The following is a 26,752-nucleotide window of genomic DNA, read 5'->3' as shown; positions in this document are numbered from 1 at the left end:
CTTGGATGTGTTTCATTGTTTTCCCTTTGGATATCGCTTTCAGATGTTGCTGACTGGACAGCTGGACTTTACTTATAAATGATGCCAAAAGCACTTCCATGGCTCGGTTCCCCTTACTATTGTTGTTGTGTGTGGTATCTTTTTGTGGGGGGAGTAAAACATTTGCATGCTCCAAGTGCAATAGGTTCAGATTTCTAATTACTCCTTCAGTGCTAACCAAGGAACCTATCCCGGAACGTGCCTGGGCATTCTCCATTGTCATTGATTTCAATGGGATTTGAGATCACTTGGCATGATATAGTTGGTCTTGTTAATATTTTTTCTTCAGACTTGGAATTTGATGACAAATAGTGCAAAAGACAAAGGAGAAAAGCTAAAAGTGCACATCACACGTTCACATCTTGCTTATGTGATTTGCTGTTCTGAAGAAGCAATATACTCAAAAATGTGGAACTAAAGTTATTTATCACATTATTGTTATTATTAATTATTCTTATTCTTATTACACGTGAACTTCTCTCTGCTACTAAAGCCAGAAGGAATGCCACTATAACTGAAAGAGCAGGACTGAGGTAGGCTATTCCAAAGAGAAATTACTCCAGTCATTTCATAATGGAGTACATCTCTCATTTTAGACCCAAAATTACCTCTTAGTAGAGCAACTTGTTGCTGCTAATTACTTATACATGGGAAACGTTGAATCAGAAAACTAAGGTTACAAGAAATTTGGTTATAAAATTAATTCCACATTTCAAGCTTCCTCCTCTACTATGCTAGTCTCATAAATAAATACATACTATAGAGCACTTTACATCTTCAAATGTCTTGTACAAATATGAACTAACCAGTAGCATTTATCTCACATGAGTGTCCTATCCCCATTTTACATACAGGGAAACAGACACAGAAGTTAAGTGAAGTGATTTGCTCAAGAACTGACTGCAAGAGTCTGATCCTGATCCCATTGAGCCAATGGTAAAATGCCCATTGATTCCAATGGATAGGATTAGATGGAATTTGGCCCATAGAAGATGGAGGCTTATCATGGTGCTGAAGATTTGGGGACCAAATCAGAATGAGCTAGTATGGGATCAAGGAATCTAAGCATCTGCAAGCCCAGGGCACTTCTCTTGAAGGGAGTGGATGTTTTTAAAAAAAATTAAAGAATTTTCCCCATTAAACACTTGGGTGTGGAGAATTTTAGGTTGCAAACTCATACCGATGTGTGTAAACTTTTCTTTCAGAAGATTAAGTTTAAAAAAAAAAGTCAGAAACCCAGGCAATTCAGGGAACCACATGGCAACCTCGGCACTCTATGGCACCGAAACAGCCACGCTCAGGACATGGGAGCTGGGAAACTGAAATCTCTGAGAACCTCTTAACTCAGTTCTGAAGGGCGTACTCTTTGGAGCGCCTTGATCTCTTCAGTACAGAAGGTTAAAGGAGAGAATGAGGAAAAATGGAAAGCGCTGCTGTTGATTGGGAGGAATGGGAGAGAAGGAAGAAATACAAAACACAGCTGACTGGCAAGGAAATGAAAACGGCTGGCGGGTTTGAAAAGCCCGCCCACTGCAGCAATTGATAAGCACGGCCGGTGGCAGCTCATTTTCTCAGGGGTTTTTCCTCTACATTCAACGCTTCATCGCCCAGTCTCGGTGATTTGAGGAGCTAGTTTGGTTTAAAACATTGCACCTCTGGGTTTCATTTCAACTCTAACTTCTACAGAACTGCAGACAAATCACCACCACAATCCAAACTCTGCTCCAAGAAATAACGAAAGTCAACATTTGTACTTGGAAAGGACAAAAAAATAGTTTCCTTGTACAGTTGGAATTGAGCTCTCTGCAGAGTCACTGTAATAAATTTACTTCGAAATTAAGTCAGCTGCAGATTTACACACTTCCAGAAACGCATTCCGTCACTCCGCAGACGAGCCAACAGAAAACAATTTCACATTATCATCCCGACGGAACATTCATGACAAGAACCACACAATAGCATCAAGCAATCAAAGTAAACAATTTCACCATTACTCTCTTAGCTATCTATAGAGACAAGTAAGTTAACCAAACACAAAACTGCAAAAATAACACTGTGCAGTACTTTCTAAATGAGTCTGAGCATACTCCATTAGAGCAATCTTCTGGAGCAGGGTTAATCTAGTGGTGGTGATTTACATGTAATGTGGAAGTACAAATTTATCTTTCAATTCCTTGGTTGTTTTCTCTCCTAATAGAGGTTAAGCAGTACAAATGCACTATAGCAGATCTTTCTTTTTTCACACCTACCAGGAGGTTTCTATGGCACATTTCCTGGGTTTCTAATTTTATTTTTAAAACACCAGTGTTCTTGAAAGATAATATACGCTTGAAACGCTGATACATGCCTGCAACTTTAACATCACAGAAACAAAACTCCTTGTGTAGGAATTGCAAAGAAAATAGGGCATCAGGTACTAATACCACCTCTACTGTCCTTTCTCCATAGACCACCTCAAAGACTATGTCTACACTATAGAACCTACACTCTCATAGCTTCCTAGTGTAGATGCAGAAAGAGTTTTTCTGCCAATGTAGGAACACCACCTCACCGAAGGACAGTGCTTAGTCTACACTCAAAAGATATATCAGCATGGCAACGTGAGTCAGTGCCAGACGCGGCCCTAGCCCATTGGGAGCCCTAAGAAAGAATGTTTTTGGGAGGTCGCCTACAACACATACTAATAAACTTGTTAAACAGAGGGCAAGTCAACACTACAATGGCACAGCTGCACTGACGCACTGTGGCATGTCTGGTGAAGTACCCATTGCCGTAAGTACGCCACCGTGGCGAGAAGCGGAAGCGATATCAGCGGGAGAGCATCTCCCGCCAACGTAACACTGGTGTGGACAGCGTGAAACTTGCGTCACTCGGGGGCGGGCTTTTTCACACTCCTGAGCGACTAAGTTAGATCAACTTAACAGGTAGTATAGACCTGCCCAGAATAGGGAGCCCCCTTGAGTGGTTTGGGGCCCTAAACAATTACTGATTTTGCTTATGCCTGGCACCGGCTCTGGTCAGTGCTGTGAAAAAACCACTCCCCTGACCCACAGAGTTATGCCAATGTAACTGTCAAGTGTAGATGCAGTTTAGTCAACAAAAGAGCACTTCAGTCTAATGCAGTGGTTCCCAAACTTTAACAACCTGTGAACCCCTTTCACTAAAATGTCAAGTCTCGCGAACCCCCTCCTAAAAATGAATATTTCCCGGGATTTTCTCCTTTACCTGAGTATAGATTATAAAAGCAGTGATCCTGGAAATATAAAATTTGTTTTTATGACATGCTTATTACACACTATTTATTATTATTATTTATCATTACAGTATTTTTATTACATTATGAAAACAGCAACACCCTTCCAAGATCTCACTTTCGTAGCTTGTATCACTTAGAATATGCCTGTTATAAGACAAGGCTCCTATGTTTTATCAGGGAGTATCAGATGTGAAACAGCAGGAAGGTATTTAAGAAGACAACTCAAAGAATTCCTCCTATACAAGCATTCAGGTCTTGAGCAGTTGTTCAGGCAAACAACGCACGTTACAACAAAGCTTAAACTTGTTCTTCATAATCATTTTTAAAACAATACTAGCTGCCTATTTAATTTTAAAAACAGCAAAAAGTATCCACCTCCCTTTCTATTTCTTAAAAGGAGTCTTGAAGTTTAAATCTCCTCAGTGTGATAGATAGGCTTGCTTTGATCTGCTTAGCTCTTGGAAGTCCAGAGGCTCCAGGCTGCTGGCCCCGTGCTGCCCAGGGTCCCTAGGCACAGCTCTGTCCACCATTAGGGAATTTTTTCCCCAAGAACCCCCTGTAACATTTTGCGAACCTCCAGGGGTTCATGAACCCCCGTTTGAGAACCACTGGTCTAAGGTAAGGTCTGTCTATGCTATGGAGACTGTATTGGCCCTGCTATGCCAGCGTAGCCCCATAGTGTAGATACAGTCTACACTGACAGAAGTAGTTTTTCTGTCCAGGTAGGAATACCACCTCCCTGAATGCCATTAGCTACGTCAACGGAAGCACCTTTCCGTTGATGTAGCTGTGTCTACGCTGGTGGCTATGTTGGCATGGCTACCTCAGTTAGGTGTGTGGGTTTTTTCACACCCCTGACCAATGTAGCCATGCCAGTGTAGACTAAGCTGTCAGTTGGGGAGTTGGTGTTCCTACACTGACAGAAAAAAACCCCTTCTGTCCACGTAGGCTGCATTTACACTACAGGGCTATGCCAACACAGTTATGCTGATATAGTCTGCCTAGTGTAGACATACCCCTTTATGAGCACAATGCTTCCGTAGAGGGTGGAAAACGGCATGGAGGAATTTCAAAAAAAATATCTCCCCACTGGAATTTTTAAAAAACATGTAAAGGAAACGTCACTTCTAGACATATATACACATACACGTATGTATGTATGATTTATTCTGGTTTTAAAAGAAGGCAGCAGAATAAATTTAGCGCACACACATACATATATCTTTTAAAACCAGAATACATGCTGCAGTAAAGCATGCTCTGTGAAAAGCTGAAAAATTGTTAATATATTGTTATTAGACCACAAATAAGACAAAAAAGTTATAAAGCCTTAAAATGGCAATAAAACTTCAGTAGAAAGAATTTAAACTTCATCCTTTAGAAAGATTCTGCATCTGCTAATCAGGCAATTCAAACAAACAAAACAGCAGAGCACACTGGAGAAATGTTAGTTTTAGAGTCTTTAATTACCAGATGTTTTCATACATTAGGAGTCAAATGGAATTTTTAAAAAAATAGGGATCTTACCTTAGGGGAAAAGTTTTGAGAAGCGTTCAGAATATTTGCTCTTGTAATGGATCTGTCAACACTGCAGAGGTCTTCTTTTTCCTGCCGTTACTTTCTAATCGTTGTAATACACTCCATGCTTCTGTGCGGCTCCTCCCACCCTTCATTTCAATCATTCTGCCAAAAAGGCATGGCTTACATGACCACTTTGGTTTACTTTACTAGCTGCCCCCTCTTTACCCTCTTTCTTCAGACTCCTCTCTTTTCTATAGAGCTAACAGAGGATACTGCTGCCCAGCTGCTGAAGGAAAATTCCTCTCAAAAGTTAGGTTCAGGAAACTCTTGAAACTTTGAATACAAAAATAAAAAACAAGCTCTGCCTGGTCAAATCTCTTGTTCCTTCCTACAAGAGTAGTAGCTGACTGTAACCGCCCTGCAAGGATGCCGTGATGTAGGTAGAAGGGCAAAAGGTTGAGCCTTATTTACTCAGCAGATTAACAGCTTTGTTGGCAAAATATTGTGTATACCAAAGTTCTGTAAAGTAACTCCAACTGGCTGGAAATCCCCTTTCCCCTTTATCATGTGGAAACGAGGCACATCAAACAACATTAATTTCTCTAACACTATATTTTAAAAGGGAATTCTTCTAATTTCATCGATATAGAATAGAGGTTAAGCTATAAAGCTGCACTATATCCGATCTCTATTTCTTTTTCAGAGCCAGAGGCAGACTTCTATGGCACATATTCAATAGTGAAAATTAGGGATCTGTACATCAGTTTCTAAGTAAGTTCCCAAGGGCGGCGGTAGAAACCCACTGTTAGAAGTATTCAGAATGACCTGGGACACAACAAAAGCTAAGGCTGTATTGGAGGATGGACTGCAGGAGATCAGCGGCACGCAACATGCGGGGCCCTGCCCAGAAAGGGTTTGCCACAGCCACGTCCAGGGTGATTTGTGTACCATGTAGCTCATGAAAAGCAGACGTGCCCTGTACTCGGGCAGACACGAGCGACGCGCCAAGCATCAGTTGTGAGTCTTGGCTGTTAGGCATGGTAAACAAAACAAAAAAGATGGTAAAATTGCTATGGTCAGATTAAAAAAGTGTATTATTATTTACATAACATTAGCACATGACAGCCAAGTAAAAGTGGGGCCTGTGACAGGGTATATAAACCAATCTTAGCTGTTAACTTTCTGCCAGGGAGCCCATCCCAGGGTGCACCTGCGCTGCTTCTTAGGCCAAGGGTAGGACTGGAAAAGGAGGAAGGGGAGAAGAGCAGAGAGGCTTCTCCCGGGCCAAGTGACAAGTCTGACTGGAGACACAGGCTCTGAAAAGCTGCAGCCGGCCTGAACCTCTGAGTAAGGAATGTGCTAGCCCCAGGGCTGACAGGCTGATCGAGGCTCAGCAGACTGCGGTTAGAGAGGAGGAAAGACTAGAGTGGCTCAGGTGCATCTGGTGAGGAAAAGGTAGAGTTGTGATGCTGTAAAGCAGTCTAGCTGGAAGGCCAGGTCACTCTTATGACTAAAGTAGGCCAAAGATGACACTGGGGAAACTGAGGCAGCACATCTGGACACAAGGGGATGTGCTGGAGTGGATGTGCTTTGCTACAGGACCCCATTATGTGAGGCACTGTACATATTAGTAGATGGGTCCCGGCCTGAAGAACTTACAATCTAAACAGACCAGACATATGCAGAGTGCGTGAAGGGGTAGAACACATGAGCAAAGCTACCAGTGGGATAGGGACAAGCGACATGTTAATTCCATTTTTTTTTGAGGGGGATGGGTTAATTAGGAGGTGACCAGCTAATGGAAAGAAAGGGGAAAGGAAGGGAAGGGAGACAAAGAGGGCAGGGGAGTGGAGAGAAGAGGGTAAGAGGTGCAAGCGTGGGGAGACTGTGAGGAAGGGACTGGGGACTTGGGGAGGGTTGGAGCAAACAGCCAATCAGCACAGGGCATAGGAAGTCTAGTCCAAACAGTTCCCTCAATGTCCAGGGTTCCAGGGGTTCCTGCTTTGGCAGCTTCCGCCCCTACTGGCTGGAGTCTCTGGCTGGCTCTCCTCTGCACCCGCTTGGTGGTGGAGGGGATTCATCATAATACCCCGGAGTGCGGAGAGGTAGGTCATGTCTCAACGCCGCTTTAAAATTATGGGGTTGAGGAGGAAGTTTCATGGAACGCAATATTTTTTAAAAAAAAACCAACACTTTAATTTACAAAATTGGAAGATTTGCTGACATTACATTCCCTTTGGGGGGGCGGAAGGGGGGAGATACAGCTCCACAGATGCTAGACAATGGGGTGTCAGGAAGCCTGTTATGGCTCCCCGTTTCAGAGGGTAGACCTGTATTAGCCATAGGTATTGTTTAGATCTGACCAGGAGGCAGCTTAAATCTATGCCAGCAGGCAACAATCATCAAGGGGTAATGTGCCAGCTGGGGATAATTACAGTGCAGTGAATTTTGGCCAGGTAAGGTGAAGCGTTAACTCTGAATCAACTGAAAGTTGTCCTATGATGAGGGAACTCATACTGAGCTAGATCAGCTGCTTTGCATAGTTCTGGTGGCGTTAAGGGGCCTGAGTACACAGAAGAATCTGGCCTTAGGTCTTCATTCTTTCCTGGAGCTGTGGAAAGAGACCAATTCTAGAACCAAGTCTGGCTAAGCTCTGCACATGGAAGCTTCAGAAAAATGTAAAACATAAATTTAAAATAAAAGCCCAGATATCTGACACCCTTTCCCAGGCAGTCTTCTCAGTCTCACTAACTCAGGACGCAGAATAAACGTATGAAAAGAGAGCACTTGCCCCAGGAATAAATCACCCACTGTATAAGCTATTCCACAGGGTCATCTCCATCAGCCTTCTACCTGCTGAGAAGAGACCCTTTTATATGGGCAGTAGGATCTACCTGTTCTCCTGTAATCCAAGTGAAGAGAAGCTGTGCCTGGCAGCTTTCTTTCTCCAGCCTTTGGATATGTGGCCACTAAAGAGAGGCAGGTCGTTTCTGGCTCACAAGGGCTCTCTCTGGGATCTGAAAGGGCTTGTCCAACGCACTCCACACACCACTGCCAGGGGCCAGCTCTACAGAGGCTGTTATCCCATCGCCCCGCTGGTAAAGAAGCCAGTATTAGCATGCTGCTTCCCAGGGTGGTGGCAAATGAGGAAAACATCATGATGCAGAGCCAGCCACCACCAAGCAAACCCGGCACTGTGGTACTTCCTGGGCTGCAGCCAACATGGAGGCCCATGGTCAGTTACTAGAAGGAACAAGCTCCCAAGTAAATAATATTGTAGAGCAACTAATGAACCACAAGCCACTGCTTACTCTGTGGGGTCACAGGTTAAGAGTTTGTGACACAGTATGGCATGTTCTGCATCCTCAACATCTTGGGCTAACACTGCACCTACCCAATATTTGAGGAATCAGTTTGCAGGACAAACGTCAGATCAAAATCCAGACTGCATAGCCTATGTTACGTACATACCATCTCCGTCAGTACTGAAATCCCTATTACATCAGGGAAGAAACATAGAAAGGCAATCACTGTCTACCTGAAACTAGCTCAGATGTGTTAACTAGCAGTTTCATCTGTGACAGTGATACCGTGGTAAAATCCAGAGTAGTTTCTTGGAGAAGCTAAATAGAGCCTAATTGCTCATCTGGCTAGGTTGTTGTGTGTTTTAGTTCATCTACTTGGAACCAAAGGCTAGCTGCATAAAAACCACACCAGTAATGAGACAAACAGGGTGTATTAAATGGCCACATCATAATGTAGACAATTGTTTTTATTAAAGTTATAAAAAATATAGATGAACTTTAAAGGCTGAATTCTACCTGTGACTCTGGAGAAGTGAGACAAATAGGAAGTCAAGAAGTTCTGACTTCTATTCCCAGCTGTCCTGATGTGACACTTAAGTCACACTCTGTGAGTCAAGTTACTAAACCTCTACAGGCCTCATTTGTAAAACAGGGCTAATGCCAACTTTACTAGGGTGCTGTGAGGAAGAGCCAAACAAGTTTTCCCGTTGTATTTTCCCATCAAACAGCAAAGGAAACATTACATTAAGCAAAAATAACCACAGATGGATGGGTACATGAAGGACCTTAAAGAAACCAAGAACATTTCCATCCATGACTGGAATCCATTCTATAGCTATGTTCTGAAATAAAATTTGCTACAGGCTGAATTCATTAGACCAGACAGTTTTTAAGAGCTTTCTTTGTACCTACTGTAGCTTAAATGAGTTTAATTTTGGCATGTCAGATTCAGAATAGTGTCATTTCAGGTAACATAGTTGGAACCACTTATGAAAGATGGGTTAGCCAGTTCAGAAAAAAAAACACAACTGTCCTTGCATGGGTGAGTGAGGAGTTTAGGGAGTAGACACAGAGAGCTTTTCTTCCTACCCAACCTTCTGGCAAGAGGCAAAATATTGATGTATGGCTCCATTGAGGGCTAGGCTGTTTGGCTGTCCAATGATTACTGCTCTAAAGTGAGCGTGGCCAACTCTGTCGGTGGCCGAAAGCTCTAATCTTCTTTGACATTGAATTGATTTAGGTCTGTAGTTAAACAGGCCTCATAGTTAGTTCAGGCATTACTCACCACACATGGCACTGGTCTTTTAGCATCCATTCCAGCTGATGGTTCATCCAGAAGCAGAAGTGTCAGATTACCCAGCATGCTCAGTACAAAACACTACTAAAATGGAGGAAAGCCATTGTGAGCCAAATTCTGCCTTTTGTTCTTCCTGGGCTACTTCACTGAAGCCATAGGTCTTGCCAAAGGGTAAGTGAGGGAAGGATCTGGCCCACTTTTTAAAAACACACTCTCTTAATTCAGATCTAAATAATACATGAGCAAGAGAGACTCAGAAAAAGTATCTTGTGTACAACAAAATAAAATATATCTGCTACAAATAATCCAAAATAGATTTGAAAATAATCTGCCGCCACACGCAGAAGCAGGCAAACGCCTTCCAATGCCAACAAATAAATCTCACGCATGCACACACCAATGCTCAGGTTCTGGGTTAACTTTGCAACTGGTATCCAGTGACTTAAAGAAATTGATTTAAATACATTACTTGAGAAACATCCTGTGCAATTTTCTGCTCTATGATCATCCAGAAGAAACTTCCTTCAAAAATGATAGGGACCAAAATGCATTCCCAGGTCTGTTGGGTCATGGGAAGCAATGAGAATCTTGTCTATGTAAGTGCGGGCAGGTCCAGACCCATAAAACTTACTAACTTAATTTTTCACGGACTCTGTGAAGCTTGCCATAACATTTTCCTAAAGATAATTCACAAGACACAACTTGAGTTTTTGCTCCATAATAGAGATTTCACTGTGTTTGAAATGAAAAACCATGTTAATGCATGAAAGGCTGTATTCTGTTCTCCTTTCACACCAGTACAAATGCACAGCAACTCCACGGGCTCGAGTGGCGTTATTTCAGATGCAGCACTGGTGTGACTGGAAGCAGAATTTGGCCCAACATTCTATATAAGAACATCTTGATAGTTATCCTAGCAGATAATATTCCAGCTGCTTTTTTACAATACTCCTGAAGCTTCAGAGCCTTCATAATTTGTGGGGAGGGGAAAAGAAAAGTTGTAAAAGGAACATTTCATGGTTTGATAACAACAAGGGGGAGTCCGGTGGCACCTTAAAGACTAACAGATTTATTTGGGCATTTTTCTGTTAGTTTTCAAGGTGCCACCGGACTCCTCCTTGTTTTTGTGGATACTGACTAACACGGCTACCCCTCTGATACATGGTTTGATAATGGGTACATCTTGGTTATCTGTGAATAAACATTGCCCCATGAGACAGCACAACAGAAGGAGTAGGTTCTAAATACTCCCCTGGGCTTGTGGGGGAAGATAGCTCCTACTAAGTGATTCAGAGACGTTCAGGAGAGCTTCCTCACTCCCTCTCTCTTCTGAAACACGAAACTCTAACTGGCATTATTTTGTCTTTGTACCAATTGATAGCAGCGGCAGCTTCCTCTTTCCTCATCCCTTTCACGGCAGCATAAATCTCCAGATGTTCTTGCACAATAAGGTTTGGCCAGTGAGAGGGTTTGCCTGAGGCCAGTGGCTCAGGAAGTCAGTTGTATCCTCCTCTGGGTAAGAGGCAGCTGCATCTTTCCCCTTCATCAGCACCTGCACAAACAGTCTGTTCTTTGGATTTTGTGTGATCTTGCGATAAACAAAAGTGTCCCTAGAAACGTTTTACTCTTTTCTCTTTTACTTTAAGAAGAAATATTATGGACCACACAGCCAGAGGAATAATGATTATTCCATCATCATTAGACTGGGGTGGTAATCTGCGTCATTGATAAAATTTCACTCAACAGAATCCCTGGGCACTATCTGGGATTTACACAACCTTACATACAATTGTGGATATAAGACATCCCCAGGGAATAACACCACCGACACCTGACTGAATATCATTTTGTCACTCTCTGCTTCAAACCACTTAGTACCAAATCAATAACAGCAATTATATTTCTTCCCAAAGTTTTTCAGTAGTTACCATATGTGTAATTAAATGTCAGACTGTAAATGACCCAAAGGAGATGTGAAACAACCCTCATTCACATTTATTTTCAATGTCCTGGCCTTGAAAGATTTTGTGCAAAATGGGGATCCTCTTCTAGGATCAAAATTTTAAACCAACAGATGTGAAAATGTCAAACTCCGTTACAATTCCATATTGAAAAACTGGCATGGCTCAAAGAAATCATAAGGCTTTCAATTAAAACCCACTTGATTCTGCTTCTACTGAAGTCAATAGGAGCTTTCATGTTGATTTCAGTGGCAACAGGATGGCACTCAGTGTATCAACATTTATTATTAAATGTATTAAAGGCTATTGTGATATAATTCAGTTGGTCAATATGGGAGGCATCTCATTACAAGGTTTTCACATTAAATATGTATAACAAACACCCTCCACCCCTGTATAGTCTTTGAACCACATGAAGTGGCGTTTTAAGTTTTGGGGGCAGATAATGGAAACTTCTTTCAACCAGACAGGTAAATATAAGCACAGAGAATCTTTCTCCCCCATGGATCTATTGAAGAAAGATCTGATACTTAATGTTAGTGTAAAATGCTCCTATGTTAATTACATTAACTGATATGAATTTGCATTGATATTTTTGCTCTGTTTCATTGAATTTTTTGTCTACCATGAACTCTCGGTTTTTCACTCCTAGCTACGTCACTCAGAGCGATGAAAGATTTTGCACCCTGAACACTGTAGTTAGTTGACCTAACCCACAGTGTGGGCATAGGTAGGCTGATGGAAGGATTTTTCTGTCAGAGAGATAGGTTACCTACACCAAAACCCTTTCTGCTGATACAGGAAGTGTCTACATTAGGTCATGATATGATCAGGAAGGGTGCGTTTCTAAGAATTGATGCATATTTATTCTAGGAGAGCTATTAGGATTGCTAGGACCCAGTGAAGCTGGTAAAAGCACAGCTATCAATAAGATCACTGGAGACAGTGCTGACTGCTGGGAAGGCAGGTGAAATCTAGGGCATGGGAGTAGGAGTCAGAATGGAACACTTTTCATTTCAAAATGTTTTATGGTTTCAATTTTTTTTAAAGTATTATATTACAGTAACAATCCCAGTTAGAAAAATTACAAATGCCCATTTAGAATACCAATTGAGCAAACCAAGTACCAATTTCCAAGCCAAGTAGAATACCAACTCGAAACCAATTACCAATTTATAAAATAAATATAAAAAATACAAAAATACAGTCAAAAACAAACTGTTTCAATGAATTCAAATGATATTTTGCAGAAATTTCATTTCATGGGAAATTTCAACTTTTCTTCTGATTCAAAATGAAAAGTATTTCAGAAATTTCCCACAGAGTTGGTACTCCAAGTTTTGACCAGCTCTAGTACTAAGGGTATGTCTGCACCACAGCAGCTGTAGCTTCGACACTTCCTACATTGACAGAAGGGGTTTTCCGTTGATGTAGGTAAGCCATCTCTCTGATGGCCAGCGTTTTGGTCGATGAGAGAATCCTTCCATCAACCTAGCCATGTCTCCACTGTGGATTAGGTCAACTAACTACAGTGCTCAGGGTGCAAAATCTTTCACGGGTCTGAATGATGTAGCTAGGTCTACCTAAGTTTTAGGTGTAGACTAGGCCTAAGAGACTTAGTGAGCTCTATGCCCCTCAGCTAGCATCAGCCTTCCTGGCAGGCTTTATCTTTCCTGCAGGTTGCAGACCACTGACGTGCCAGGTTTCAGGGTGGGGAAGCATGGAAATCCTCTCGAGGCACCAAAGCTTAGTTATCTTCTAGTCTCGAGCCTATGACTCAGGGGCCCTCATAACTTTGTATGAAAGGATACTAAAATGGTGTCTTAAAAGATTCTGAAGCTTCACTCCTCAGATGATACAAGGCGGATGCGGTTAGTACCATTAGGCGGGAGCTGCCGAGGGAAATTTAGTAAAAAAGAACTGGCAGTAGCTCTCCAGAGCTCCTGAAGGACCGGTCATTGGAGCATGCTCAGTAGAGCAGAGCCTTCAAACTGGCTTACAGCTACCTCACAGAACCGAAAATCTTAGAGCTAGGGGAATTTCCCCACACGATTTGCCCTGGAGATGTGAGAACCAAGGCTGAGAAGCCTACCGAGATGATAGCTTCATAAAAATGCTCATCTGTTCCACTTCTAGGTCATCAGTGGCTGGATGCTGACAAAGCGAACCTTGTGCATGATCCTTTCACCATCTGGGACCATGTGTGTGACAAACTGCTAACCCTAATCAGTAGGCATACACATCTACCAGGCAGAGCCTACATGCGACACACCATGAGAGCAAGAAAGGCTATCACGCCTGAGAGACCCTGAGAAAGAATTGCTGTTGCCTTTTCACAGCCTTCCCTAGAAATGCAACTTCTCTGTTTGAAACAGCCAGGAGAAGACTGGGAGAGGGGGGAGCAGCCAGAATTGGAGACAGTTTGGAACTGCCGTTATCCACAAGGGAAAAAGAATGGAGCCTCTCCCTACCTGTAGGACCCTCAATGAGGGAAAAGACTAAAACCGGCCAGTGGATCCCCCTGCTCCCTTCATGCATAGCAGTGAGATAAAGGGAAGTTTTCTTTCCAATCCAAGCCAGAGAGACAGTAAAGCACTCAGCAGTGCCTGAAATACTTCAGTGCTGGTTTCTTATTTCTGGAAGTTCACAAAAGAACTGGAATGAGAAGGTACTAGATAGAACATGGGGGTCCTGGGAAAAATGTATCTGACTGGTAGGTTATGGGAAGAAAATATTTAAGATCCATGGGACTGGCAGTCCCAATACGTGTTTTCCATTTGGAATACCTAGGATTGTTAGTGGGGAGACCTGCATGGCTGACTCCAAGAGCCTCCAGTAGTCTCCTGGCTCTTCTATTTCCCCTTTGAATAGTCAATCCCAGAAACAACTACTCTTCGCTCTCCTGATCCTGGTGTCCCCCTTGCCTAAACCCTTCAATTCCACCTCAGTTCTCCACTCACCTGGAATCTCTCTGCTGGTGCGCTACGTGCCACTTCATTTAAAAGTTTGGATGTTCTAAAATTAAATGCGGAGCCCAACAACAGGATTTTCAAAGGCAGAAGAGCCTGATGACTATTGGAGGGTGAGTAGGGTAGGAACCGGGAGAGGCCGGAGAGTCATGCAGAAGAACAGACAAAGACTATCTACCAGAGCAGGGAGCCAGTTTTGGAGTAATGGAGATTTTTGATACTGAAACCTAAAGGACTAAATCATTCAGACTGTGAAAAAGAATACTGAATGCAGCATAAACCTTTGCATCTTTTTTTTTAGAATGATTTTTAATCTGATTTTTAGAATAAACTAGTCCACGATCCCTCACTCCTACCGTTATCATTTCACTGTTGCTTTTGCAAATAAAGATCTCTTCAAAACACACTACAAGCATTTCTCATGTCTTGCAGTGTACTGCCATCCTGTGGCCATTTATATTTCATTTGTTTAAAATGACACCTTTTTAAAATTCACAACCATTTCCCCCTCCACAGTTAAATGTACTCTGTGATAATTGGATTATTTACTACGTGTTTAGTTTTCCTTCTCACACTAGTTTTCCTTTTCACACTCGGGGGGAGGAGGGGCATGTTCTCTAATGGTTGGCTTTGTTTTCCTGAAATCTGGAGTAAAGCCCAAGGACATATACCATTTATAGTTACATATTAATGAACAGGTTACTGATAACGTTAGTTGAATTTATTTACCTTTGTGTTTTTAAGCCCCCTACAGAACCTTCAACTCATCCGCTTCCTATGTGAAAAAATGTGATAGGACAAAGGCCCAATTCTTCTCTCATTTAAGCCAGTTTTACACTTATATAATTCCACTGATTTACAGGCAGTATGAAACATCCACCTTAAAAGGGGTAATAACTACATAAAGTGCAAGGCAGTGGAGAATCAGGCATTATATCATCACATACCTTTGGGCACCAACCTATCAGAGTTATTTAGTAACAACTTGTTTCCCTAACGTTACGTATCCCTTCAAATAAATCCCAAGTTGGCACTGACAGAAGGTTATCACGCAAAGACGGGTTTAGTGAACTACATGAAGTGCATTTGCTGGTCACAGTCCAATTCCTAAGTGTCCGCATCACAAATCACATCACCATAATTGGAAAGCTTTTTGGAAGTCTCAATAAGGTGGACAAGGATTAAATGGACCAGGGTGAATTAACTCCCTTCTCTCAAGTTATGTCTACACAGCACACTCCTTACGGTGGCAAGTAAAGTATATACACTGCATGCCCCCTAGCACGGGTATAAATAGCAGCATAGACATTGAGGTACTGCTTACGCACGTCAAAACACACTTGAACCCTGTGGGTGTGCACCCGGGCATGTACCCTACAGCCGCTCTACAAGCACTGCATTCCCCCCCCCCCCATAGGAGGTGATCCTTCTAGAATAAAATTTCGGCGCACTGGCCAGGCAACGTGGAGAAACTTGAGTTGTTGCTGCCTTTGCTGTACGTGTTCTGTGGCTTGAGGACCTCAGCCTTTGGGGGTGTCTGTCCAGCACTTTTCGTGGGAACTAAATAAATAGCAAAAGATAAAAATACGTAAAAATTGAAAATTCACTTTAGGACATGAAGGTATGAACTTTCCAGCTACTAGAAATAATGGCTGAATGCACCACAGGTAGACACATATCATCTATACAACCCCATTGTCATGGCCCTAAGTGACTTAGGAGACTACGTTCAACTGAAGATGAACAAGATGGATGCTCTTAAGTCATTTTGGCGCTTTTGAATATTTTATCCATTATTCCTTACGCTTAGCATAGCAGAAAAACAGATACATTGTAAAGGCGTAAGCATTAGCAATCCAGCCATCTTTATTTCAACAGCACTTTCTATTGGGAAAAACAAAAATAATTGCTAATTGTTTTACAAATACATCAAAATGATAAAAGAAAAATAAACATGTACAAAATTAAACATAAATGCCCAAGAAAGCATATGACTAATATCACAATATACATTAAAAGAATGCTAACAATGTTTAAATAAAAATTATCCTGTTATGAAAGAATATAGCACATATCATATAGATAAACTACATGCAACTGTACAGTATATTTTAAATAAGGATTTCTCATGATAATGTGAGCAAAATCTGAGTTATTAGAACACCAATACAAAAATACATCCTTATAATACTACTAAAGCAATTTTATCTTCAAAGTTTTGTAGACACTTTAACTAATTGATCCTCACAACATCCCTGTGAGGTAGATAAGTATTACTATATCCGTTTTATAGACAGGGGAACTAAGTTACTTGTCCAAGGTCACCCAGCATCATCAGGGTCAGACCTGGAGCAAGAATCCACAACTACCTGGCTTCCTTGTTATACTGTCACCTGAGGTTTGTATTACCTCTCTATTATGTACAGTTTGAGTTCAGTTTATTATTTATAGTACTAAAATACCAACAAAAGCCACGGAGCACAAATGTAACATTTTAGTTCTAAAGTTTTAAGCTGATATCAATTGTCTTTCACTGTATTTCAATATATTTGATCTTCCATATAATTTCCTCTGTTTTTGAGATCTATTAGGCACCACATATCTAGTGGACTTAATGGGGCAAATTCTGCTCTCACTTATATCTGTAAATTCAGAGTAACCATCAATGGGGTTACTGCAGTGTAGTTGAGAACAATTCTAGGCACATTTCTCCTAGATTCTAATAAAGCCTTTGATATGGATCATGAAAAAGTTAGTGACAAACCTATTAGAAAATCAAACCCTATTAGAAAAGTCAGAACAATGTTACTTGGCTATTATGATAGAATACAAAACTCTTTGAATGGCTATAGATCAACAGAGGAATTATAGATGAAAGAGAAGAGAATCAAATTGGAAAGAGGCATCAGGTATAACAAAGGGTCCTAACCTGGCAAACACAGTATTGCCATACATCAGAAGAAAGAGCAAACTGTACATTAATAATATAGATGACACCATGTTGGAGTAATTCTGAACACACTGAAAGGCAGAAGTGACCTAATTGACACGAGTTTAGAGACTGGGCAAAATGAGGCCAGATGGAGCACTCTACAATTTGGGGCACTTCATCCTGAAGAATAATATTCATAGAATCATAGAATATCAGGGTTGAAAGGGACCTCAGGAGGTCACCTAGTCCAACCACCTGCTCAAAAGCAGGACCAATCCCCAATTTTTGCCTCTGATCCCTAAATGGCCCCCTCAAGGATTGAACTCACAACCCTCGGTTTAGCAGGCCAATGCTCAAACCACTGAGCTATCCCTCCCCCCTGTTTAATATTGTAAAACTCTAGGGAGCAGGAAGGTCAAGATTAGCATGTATAAATTTGTAGAGAAGGATTAGGGAATTTAACCTGTACAGTCTGGAAAAAATTTGGTTCTGGGAATAAGACAAATGTCGTACCTGCCCAAAGGCAGGAGGATGGAGGATTTCCCTAAGTCTATTATCTATGATCTTTTGGAGAAAGAAAAGGTTCAATATTATATTTAAGTTTTCAATCCTTTTGGCCAGTTGTGTTTTTCTGAAGCTATTATGTCTGCTGCTGGCCACGGATACGTATTGAATGTGCCACTGTGTGAGAGTTAACTAGATTTATTATCTTTCAAAATGTATTTGAATGCGAAAAAAGTGAAACAATGCTACATCAGATTTCTCATATTAACCAAATAAGACTGCAAACACTACCCAATGCTTATCGAAAAGTAAAGTTCGTCTATAGAACAGGTTTCCTTGAAGATGATAAAAAGCAAAAAAATAATAGTATGTTGGCAAGATATAAGGCATAAGCATTTACACAGGCAGAATTAAGCAATCAATTTTACATTAATTATTGCCCAATGATACACAAATGTTTGCCTTAGAGCATAGTTTTCTGAGTTCTGAACATTTTAGAAAGGAAGATGATAGGAATTTTCTAATCTTAAGGTAAACATATGTAACTGATATGTCTTATGTGTCATGTGTCTTCAGATATACCGAATATTTGCACAGTGCATTTCAATTAATACATTCTACAATGCAATCAATTGTTCAAAAACCTGAAATTTTGATTCTAAAAAGCTCAGATTAAATAGCCAATTAGATGAATTGATTCTTTCAATTTTTAAATCAAAGATTTTTTCTTTGGAACACACGTAGGATTAATACTTACTCTCAGATCTGAGGATGCTGAACCACACATGGGCTCTCTTATTATTTCTTCGACAGAGAACAATTTTGCCAGATAACAAACAAAAGTTTTCTTAGTGACAAGACAATATCTGCTTTTGGAGTTTACCCTTTTTGATTTATGATGAGAGAAAATGAGTATGATAGAAATAAGAAAGCACTCTCAGTGAACTGGACATGGTATTGTATTGCCTCATTACTATTGCAACAAAGATAGATTAGAAAGCATTGGTGCACAAGCCTGTAAATTCACGGTCACGAAAAATGAACACACCTAAAGAAATGCCTTTTAAACGTGTGTTAGAACACGTGTTCAACAAAACAGATTGTTTTAACAAAGAATAGAACTAGAAATGCTCACATTTATGCAAATTCCATAAAGATATATTCATTTGGTGGTCACGCTTTTACAAACATAGACTCAAAGGAACCTATCCAGCTTTGCAAACCCCATTTAAACGTACAAGTGCATGCATTATACATTTTTACGCAACCTACAAAGGTAACCTGATTAGAGTTACACCTGCCAATTTGCATTAAAAAGGTTCATAATGGTTAACCACGTGCCATGTTATACTCATGTGTAAATATTTTTATGTTGAGTGGATCCCAAGCTGAGTTTATTATATAATTTAGGGCCCTATTTAGCGATGAATGTTGAATTTCCTTTCCCCCCTCTTTTAAAAAAGCAAAAAGGGCCTCTGGCCTCTTCCAAGCAAGTTTGTGAAGTGACAGCTGTGTCCCTGCTCATTCTGTGTCCATACATACTGTGCTCATACTGTGCCCAGCTGTGTCCCTCATCAGTATGCTATAGATCATGTGCCTACTGATCAGCCGGGGAGGTGCTAGCCCAGAAGAGGGCAGAGAACAAGGGAAAAAGCAGAGATTAGTTAAAACACACACACAGGTTACACATTCTGAAGCAGCATAGGACTGGAGGAACATTATGATGAGAAGAGACTAACGAGTATGGTCATCTGGATACTAAAGTCCATATATGGCACAAAGAGGAGGAGTTTAAAACTGAGATACAGCAAATAAACTCAAGAATTGAGGTGACGGAGCAGGATCCGTTATGGAGGCACTGTGGTATCATACTGATTATTTTGGATAAGGAGAGTTGACCTGAGATATACCATACCAAACGGGAGCATCAGGATTTTGATCAGCAGGATCCAATGGGAATTTAAAGTCAGCATATAAGTTAACTGAATTTTAGGTATCGGTATTTGGTATCATATAAACAATTTAGGCTGAACTAACCAGCATCATATTCCATGATGAACCCTGGAATCAGGCAGTTAAGTGAGTTGTCTGTATAGCAATCTAGTCTACATGGAATTTTATGTAGAGGAAGTGACGATAAAGCTTACCAGAACACTATCGGGCAGTTAAAGCTCAAAATTGACTTCTTTAAACATCCACCTTATATCTACATGCTTACTCCAACTCAGACAAGTCACTGACTTCTGGCATTGCTAAATCTTCTGTGCTGACTTCTATTTTTGTGACTCTTTTCTAGTGGTGCTGCCCTGGTTCTGTGGACCCCTGCCTTTGCTGGAAGCTCCCTCTTGAAAGATAAGCAAGGCAGAAGTTTGATCCTGGAGTTGAGCAATTATATACTGATATCACACACTGAATAGCTGAACAAGCTCAAGGTTGGAGTTTCTAGAAGCATAGACCACAGATTGACCAAAACAAACAGGAAATTATAAAGGACTAAATTGTCATTTACCATTATCGCTTCAAAATAGGACAGAGTAAGGCGAGTGGATCAGAAATTTTAAAAAACAGACCAATTATATGCAAGCAATAAGAGTCCTCACAAATAAAGGCACTCCCACAGTTGCATAACATTGATGGATAAGTCCAGGCAGGGGAAATATGCTCGAAGTTTACAATTATTATTTTTGTTTTTCAAATCAGATATTTTTCTCAATCTCAACTGCTTTCTTAGCACTCAGCACACATTACAAGAAACAAAAAAAGACAAAAGTGAACTGTAGTGTACATCTATTGAATCTGACAGTATTTAAAGAGCTCAAAAAATGACTCTGTCTTCCTGTGTTCTTTCCCACCAAAGTGTGCTGTTTAAGGTTCCAAAACTGTTATCTTCCTCTTCTTGTTCTTTAGCAAGCTCCACAAAAACCTAAAACGGACGAAAATGGCATCAACAGTGTATTCAGTGTAAGAGCATTCAGACTGCAAGGATTGGAGTGCTTACCAATCAAAGAAAATTCATGGAAACGAATTACAAAAGTGGGACCTATTGCACTAGTATCTGAATATTGCACTGACCCTTCAGAATGGAGAGTTAAGATTTCTTTGTTACTATAACACAACAGAAGAAGAAGTAGCCTGTACCAGATGCAAGTTGCAGAGTATCCAGTGTCAGCAATAATAAATCCATGGATTTATCCAGTTTGCGCAGGCAAATGACACGGAATTTATTTAATCAAAAGTTAGCAATTCCTAACGACAGGGATTTGCTTTGTTCCAATCGTTGTAGTTTCCATGCCTTTTGTTTTGAAAGTCAATGGGATTTATGTTCTTAAATGTTTATCTCATTTTTGGAAATGGCACTTCAGCTCTTACTTGGCACTTTTGAAAATTTTACCCTATAAAACTATAATCCACAGATATTTTTTTTTACAATTATGAAATAAAATTTGCTTCCTATACCTGTTCCAGGGTTGCTTGAGAAAAGCTGTACTCCTCGATATTAAAGGCATGTTTGGCTGTTAAAAGGATTAAAAGAATGCACATTTAAGAACAATTAATCATCAAATGCCTCAAAAGGACTTTATTTAAATCTGTATTATTAAATGATTCAAATATCTATTGTTAAATTCACTAAAAATACAGAGGAGTTTTACAATTAGATGGCCCAGCTCAGTGCAATGCCATGTTAGAGCAACTGGTTCAGGTCTTAGATTGCAGTCTCCCTCTCTCCAGAGTGGGAGGGGATTGGAACAGAGACTGGAAGGTGGCATCCACACAGTCGTAGAAATTAGACGTGGAAAAGAATCACTGACAGTGTCATCCATCCAGCAGTACCAAAAAACCCGCGACACTATGTCTTGTGTAACGGACTCTAGCTGCATCTTTACTGAACTGGTTTAACACTATACCTTGGAATATATTTATCAACATTCAATCTGTTGATCCTCAGTCCTTATGGCCTATTTTCTTTGAAAGCCTTAAAGGTGTCTGGGTACCCTCGTATCCAGTCACAATCCTCTCCAAGACCTTCCTCTCATGTACAGAGTCAGGCTCGCCCTCTGAAGGTGTCTTGGGGCTGCATGAGGAGCAGCAAGGTCTTATTCCACAGGTAAAAACTGTTATGGGTTTAGCTTCAACTCCCAAGCCCTAACCTCTGTGATAACAGGCTACAACCACCATAAACTTTCTCCATTCCCACTGAGAAACCCAGTGACCCCTCCTAGCCATAGCCTGATATCCCTGCAAAAAGAAAAAAAAAGGGGGGGGGGGAAGAGAAGGGATAAGCTCCAGGCATTTTGAACTGATATGCTAATACAACGTAGTTCTCAGACTCCTAGGGATGATGTTTAAATTATCTGTACAGCGCCAGGGCTGTGAGAGTAGATATTCAGACAAATACAAAAAGGGTTTCTTTCAAAAGGAATATATAATCTGAGTTCAATATTGCAATGACTCACAAAACTGTGTGCATTTGGTGGTTGGCATATGGGAAAGACAAGATTACAGTGATATAAAACTTTTGGGGTCTGATCAACACCACTGACTTTACATATTCAGAGATGTTAAGGTGAGAAAGGACTATTATGTTAATCTACTCTGAACTGCATAACACAGGCTATAAAACGCCATCTGGCCATTGATTTACAACAGCATCTCTTTAAGAAATGCATCCAATTTGACTTCAAGATTAAACAATGAAAAATCTACCGCATCTCTTAGCAATCTGTTCCAGTGGACAATTACCCTTACAGTTAAACATTAGCACCTTATATCCAGTTTGATTTTTTTTAAGTTCAACTTTCAGTCATTGAAGCTTGTTGTGTTCTTTGTCTGCTGGATTAAAGAGCACTCTAGAATTAAATATATTTGTCCACTATAGGTACTTATAGACTGAGATGGGAACTGAACCAGGTCCTTGTTGCATTCACATCTGTTTAGTTCTTTTTACCTTGAATTGTGTACATAGGTTAAGAGTACAGCAGGGTTATAGAAGTTAATGGGTTATGAGGAAATAAAGTTAAAAGGGCAGGAGTCATGGAGTGGAGGTTAGCATTAAAAAGCTAACTGAACCAAGTGGATTTTGAGGAAAGATGTGAAGAAGAGTAACGGTACATGGTACATAGGATCAAGGAGAATATTTCAGGCTGCACAATAGGCAAAATGATTTCTATTTACCTCGTTTGCTTGGCAAATACTCGGCCTTACCTTCTTCCAGTTTAGAAAAAGACTGAGAGAGCGACTGTACATCTTCCTTAGGAATTTTATATGCCAAAATGGAGGCAAAACTGAAAAAAACCCATAAAATACAGTGTGAGATTTTCCCAGGCCAAAATTGCTGAAAGCAAAAGGAAAGAAAAAAGTTTCACATGACTAAGCGTAAGTTCATTTTCTCAAGGAGGAGGCAAAGCACTGCAAGCTAATCATATAGTGACACAGGGACATAGGAATTGCCATTGTGGATCAGATTATTTGGTCCACTAACCTGACAAAGGCCAGAACCAGACGCACCAGCCAGGACTCCTTTCAAGACACCATCAAAATTCTGTGTCACCCCCCTTTGGCACTCGAGACAGAATCATCTGCACTGTCCTCACTTATCAGGTATTCTCTCTGGTGGACAGTTCAAAAATCTCCCAACCACCTGGTTTAGTCCATTTAAAAAGGGAAACTCCAAGGTCACATCCTAAGAATTAAGAGGCTGACAGAGTCACCTGGCAAGTGTTTGTTACATCCCAAATTTCTTGGACCGGGGCAGGGGTAAAGATCCAGAATGGAAAAATCTGTCACCAGATGATCTCCTTTCTGAGATTGACCTCTCCACCAAATACTGCCCCACCTGAAAAAAAGTCTTTGGGTATTTCTAGGATAGGCTTTTCCTGGGTCCTTGTGAACAGTAAACAAATTAGAAGAAGATATTACTGTTAAGAGTGTGCATTTATCCACTGACAGAAATTCAAGTAATTTAGTGTTTCAATAAATTTATGACAGGTTTCAGAGTAGCATCCGTGTTAGTCTGTATTCACAAAAAGAAAAGGAGTACTTGTGGCACCTTAGAGACTAACCAATTTATTTGAGCATAAGCTTTCATGAGCTAATGCTCAAATAAATTGGTTAGTCTCTAAGGTGCCACAAGTATTCCTTTTCTTTTTGCGAATAAATTTATGGAAGAACTCTTGATGACGGGACAAAAGGGATTGGACCAAGCACTCCTAGAAGAGGCTGAAGGCAGCTCAGACATTTGCAGGACTATAGGTACCATCCATATTTCTTGGAGTGGGAAAGAGGTCACTCTCAGCAAGGAAATTACCAGGTCACAACTGTTACAAAAGCATAATTTTGGTCTTGCTATCAATAAAGGTATTTTTCTTTGCTAGCTTTCACGACATGTTCTCTTTTGTAGGCTTATTTTCGTACATATTTTATTTAAAATGTGGATAATATGATATCACTAATTACTTATTCATAACACACTGACAAAAATGAAGCATGCATTAATACAAATATATATTTTTCCTTTTAAGGACTGTATTTAATAACTTTTATTTCATCGCTCTATTTAATAACTTTTTACCTTTCCTGATGATTTGCATTTGGGAAGATGTGCAAAATCTGCCTGTGAAGAAACGCCACCTGTTGTACGCCTGCTGTTTCTTTTAATTTAATTTCCAAGAAATAGCCTCTGCCAAATTTGCTCTTTAGATGCTGAACTGAACCAATACACCTACAGATCGTTGAGACAAATATAGAGACAAATATATAGCAGAGCTGTTTTCAATCGTTTCTTTTTAGGAATTAGATTATTTTATGACAGGTTTCAGAGTAGCAGCCGTGTTAGTCTGTATCCGCAAAAAGAACAGGAGGACTTGTGGCACCTTAGAGACTAACAGATTTATTTGAGCGAAAGCTTTCGTGAGCTACAGCTCACTTCATCGGATGCATGATTTTATGAGAGGCTTGAGATGAATACAAATGTGGCTGTACTTTTTGAATGCTATAAATGTGTTCAAGCTGAGAGACACCATGTTTCTCTTATGCAAAAGTTCCAAATATCCCTGGACGACTAAAGTCCTCAATACCTTAACTGTCCAGACACCAGGATTGCAACTCTATCACACACAGCTTCAGCCTCTTCCATATAATGAGTGGTCAGAATAGCTGCTCTCTGTTTGCTTTTAAATGCTGCTCGAATTGCCCTCCTGAAAATGAATGAAAAATAATAACTACAGCTACAAATTACCTTTAACATGACATGTCGTATGTTGGGGAAATAATACTTTAGTTATAATTAACACAAACTCCTCAGCCACATGATCAGCTTTTTTCATTCTAGGGCAAAGAAAAGCAAATGTATATATTTCTTTTCAGTTATTCTCAATTAAAATATATTAATGTCAGTATTTTGCAGGGCTTTGGACGCCCACTTGTCTCTTAATCCCAACAGCCTTATTATTAAAAGAAAACGCTAATTTAAAATGCAAAGTCAATACTGGGAAGGCACACAGAAGCAGTTACTGATCCTGTATTAAATCTTGCCTATGCTGGCCTCTGGGAGGAAATTTCACAATTTGGGGAGAAAGGAGGAAACATTTCTTTGGTGGGTTATTTTTCTTTAAAATGATGAAAGAAGCTACTCAGAAGTTTGGATTGTCAGAGTAAGTTCTAGGAGAGATGGGTTAGCAGGAAAAGAGCAGTTGCAATGATCAAATGTGCATGATAAATTCTTTTATCACGTGGTTCTGCAATTTGTCAGCTGGCTTTCGAATTCATCCCCTGGACATTACTATGACAAGCATGGTATATCCTGTATCAAAAAACACAAAATGGTTTGCTACTTGGCTTCCAGAGGCACTGCCTCTTTCTCCATCCTTTGTTACCACACTGGTGACAAGCAGAGGAACTCAAACTGGAGCTCCTTTGGTTTAACCTTGTAGCTTCGCATTACCCAAGAGAGTCCCACAACTCTTAAAAGAACTCTCCTTCCCATCACATTACAAAGCCTACCTAGTTTCTTAGGCATCTGGGGAGGGACAGCTGTAGGAAGAGGATGAATTTGAGGAGCTCGGTTTATTATTCCTCAATGGGCCAATATTATGGAGGAGTCTATTCTTTCTGTCCATTGTATTCTAATTATGTTATTATTGTATTCTAATTATGAATTTTAAGTTGCTGTGAAAGCACTGAGTTGCAAATGTATGCTTTTGATTGTTATAAATCAAATGAAAGATTTAGCTTCAAAGGCAAATAAGCTATTAATCTGCAAATGATTTGAAGACAACATGCAGAGGAAAGCAGTTTATACAAAGCTAGATTCTTGGCAGTGCACAGAGGTAGCCTTCCTTAATGTTAACAGCAAGTTATTCACATGACTGGAAAGAAGAATAAATACATGATTTGGCTATACTAATCTATGGCATGTTACCACTGTGACCTTTGGAATAAGAATATTACTATCATATTATCCTACAATGTAGACTTTTTTTTAAAAAAAGTGTGGCATAATGTTACACTCACCACATGTGCTGTTTGGCTTTAGGATCCATACCAGTAGATGGTTCATCTAGCAACGTAATCTGGGGATTACCCAGCATACTTAGCGCAAAACATAACTGACATGAAAGAAGGAAGGTTAAATATGATTACACAATAGGCCTCATGTTATGAAAATACTGAATTCAACTTCTTTTAAAACCTTCTTCATACCTTGCGTTTAATTCCAACCACTAATTTCTTTGTTGTTTTCTGTAGATGGTTTTTCAACTCAAGGGCACTTGCAATGCTGCAAAACACCCAATGCACAATATCTGTCTCATCAATCACTGAGAACATTGTTTAAGAAAGCAGATAGATTATTAATCCTCAAAATATGCTTTGTCATTTCTCTTAGTACAATTGTTAAATAACTGGTTACTCTGCTAATTACAAAAATTATTCTAATGTTTTTTAAAAAAATCCTTATAAAAGTTTTTACATT

General features: G+C 40.2%; 1 protein-coding gene across 3 annotated transcripts in view; it reads right to left on the bottom strand.

Moving 5' to 3' along the window:
• Positions 1–16,183: 16,183 nt before the first annotated feature.
• ABCA5 (ATP binding cassette subfamily A member 5) overlaps positions 16,184–26,752 on the bottom strand; it is a 59,817-nt gene continuing 49,248 nt past the window's right edge. For 2 of the 3 annotated variants that reach the window (XM_048817538.2, XM_048817539.2), the window contains exons 34-40: positions 26,482–26,557; positions 26,293–26,387; positions 24,858–24,977; positions 24,353–24,502; positions 22,987–23,066; positions 21,241–21,296; positions 16,184–20,707 (exon numbers count right to left, since the gene is read on the bottom strand). In XM_048817538.2, coding sequence (XP_048673495.2) covers positions 20,600–20,707; positions 21,241–21,296; positions 22,987–23,066; positions 24,353–24,502; positions 24,858–24,977; positions 26,293–26,387; positions 26,482–26,557 — 685 coding nt within the window. In that variant the 3' untranslated portion in view covers positions 16,184–20,599. The remainder of the gene's footprint in view (positions 20,708–21,240; positions 21,297–22,986; positions 23,067–24,352; positions 24,503–24,857; positions 24,978–26,292; positions 26,388–26,481; positions 26,558–26,752) is intronic. The other variant, XM_048817540.2, reaches the window with a different exon arrangement.

Source organism: Caretta caretta, chromosome 14 (assembly GCF_965140235.1).
Source record: "Caretta caretta isolate rCarCar2 chromosome 14, rCarCar1.hap1, whole genome shotgun sequence".
NCBI classification, from domain to species: Eukaryota; Metazoa; Chordata; order Testudines; family Cheloniidae; genus Caretta; species Caretta caretta.
Note: the sequence above shows the minus strand (reverse complement) of the source record. Positions and strands in the feature narration are given on the sequence as shown.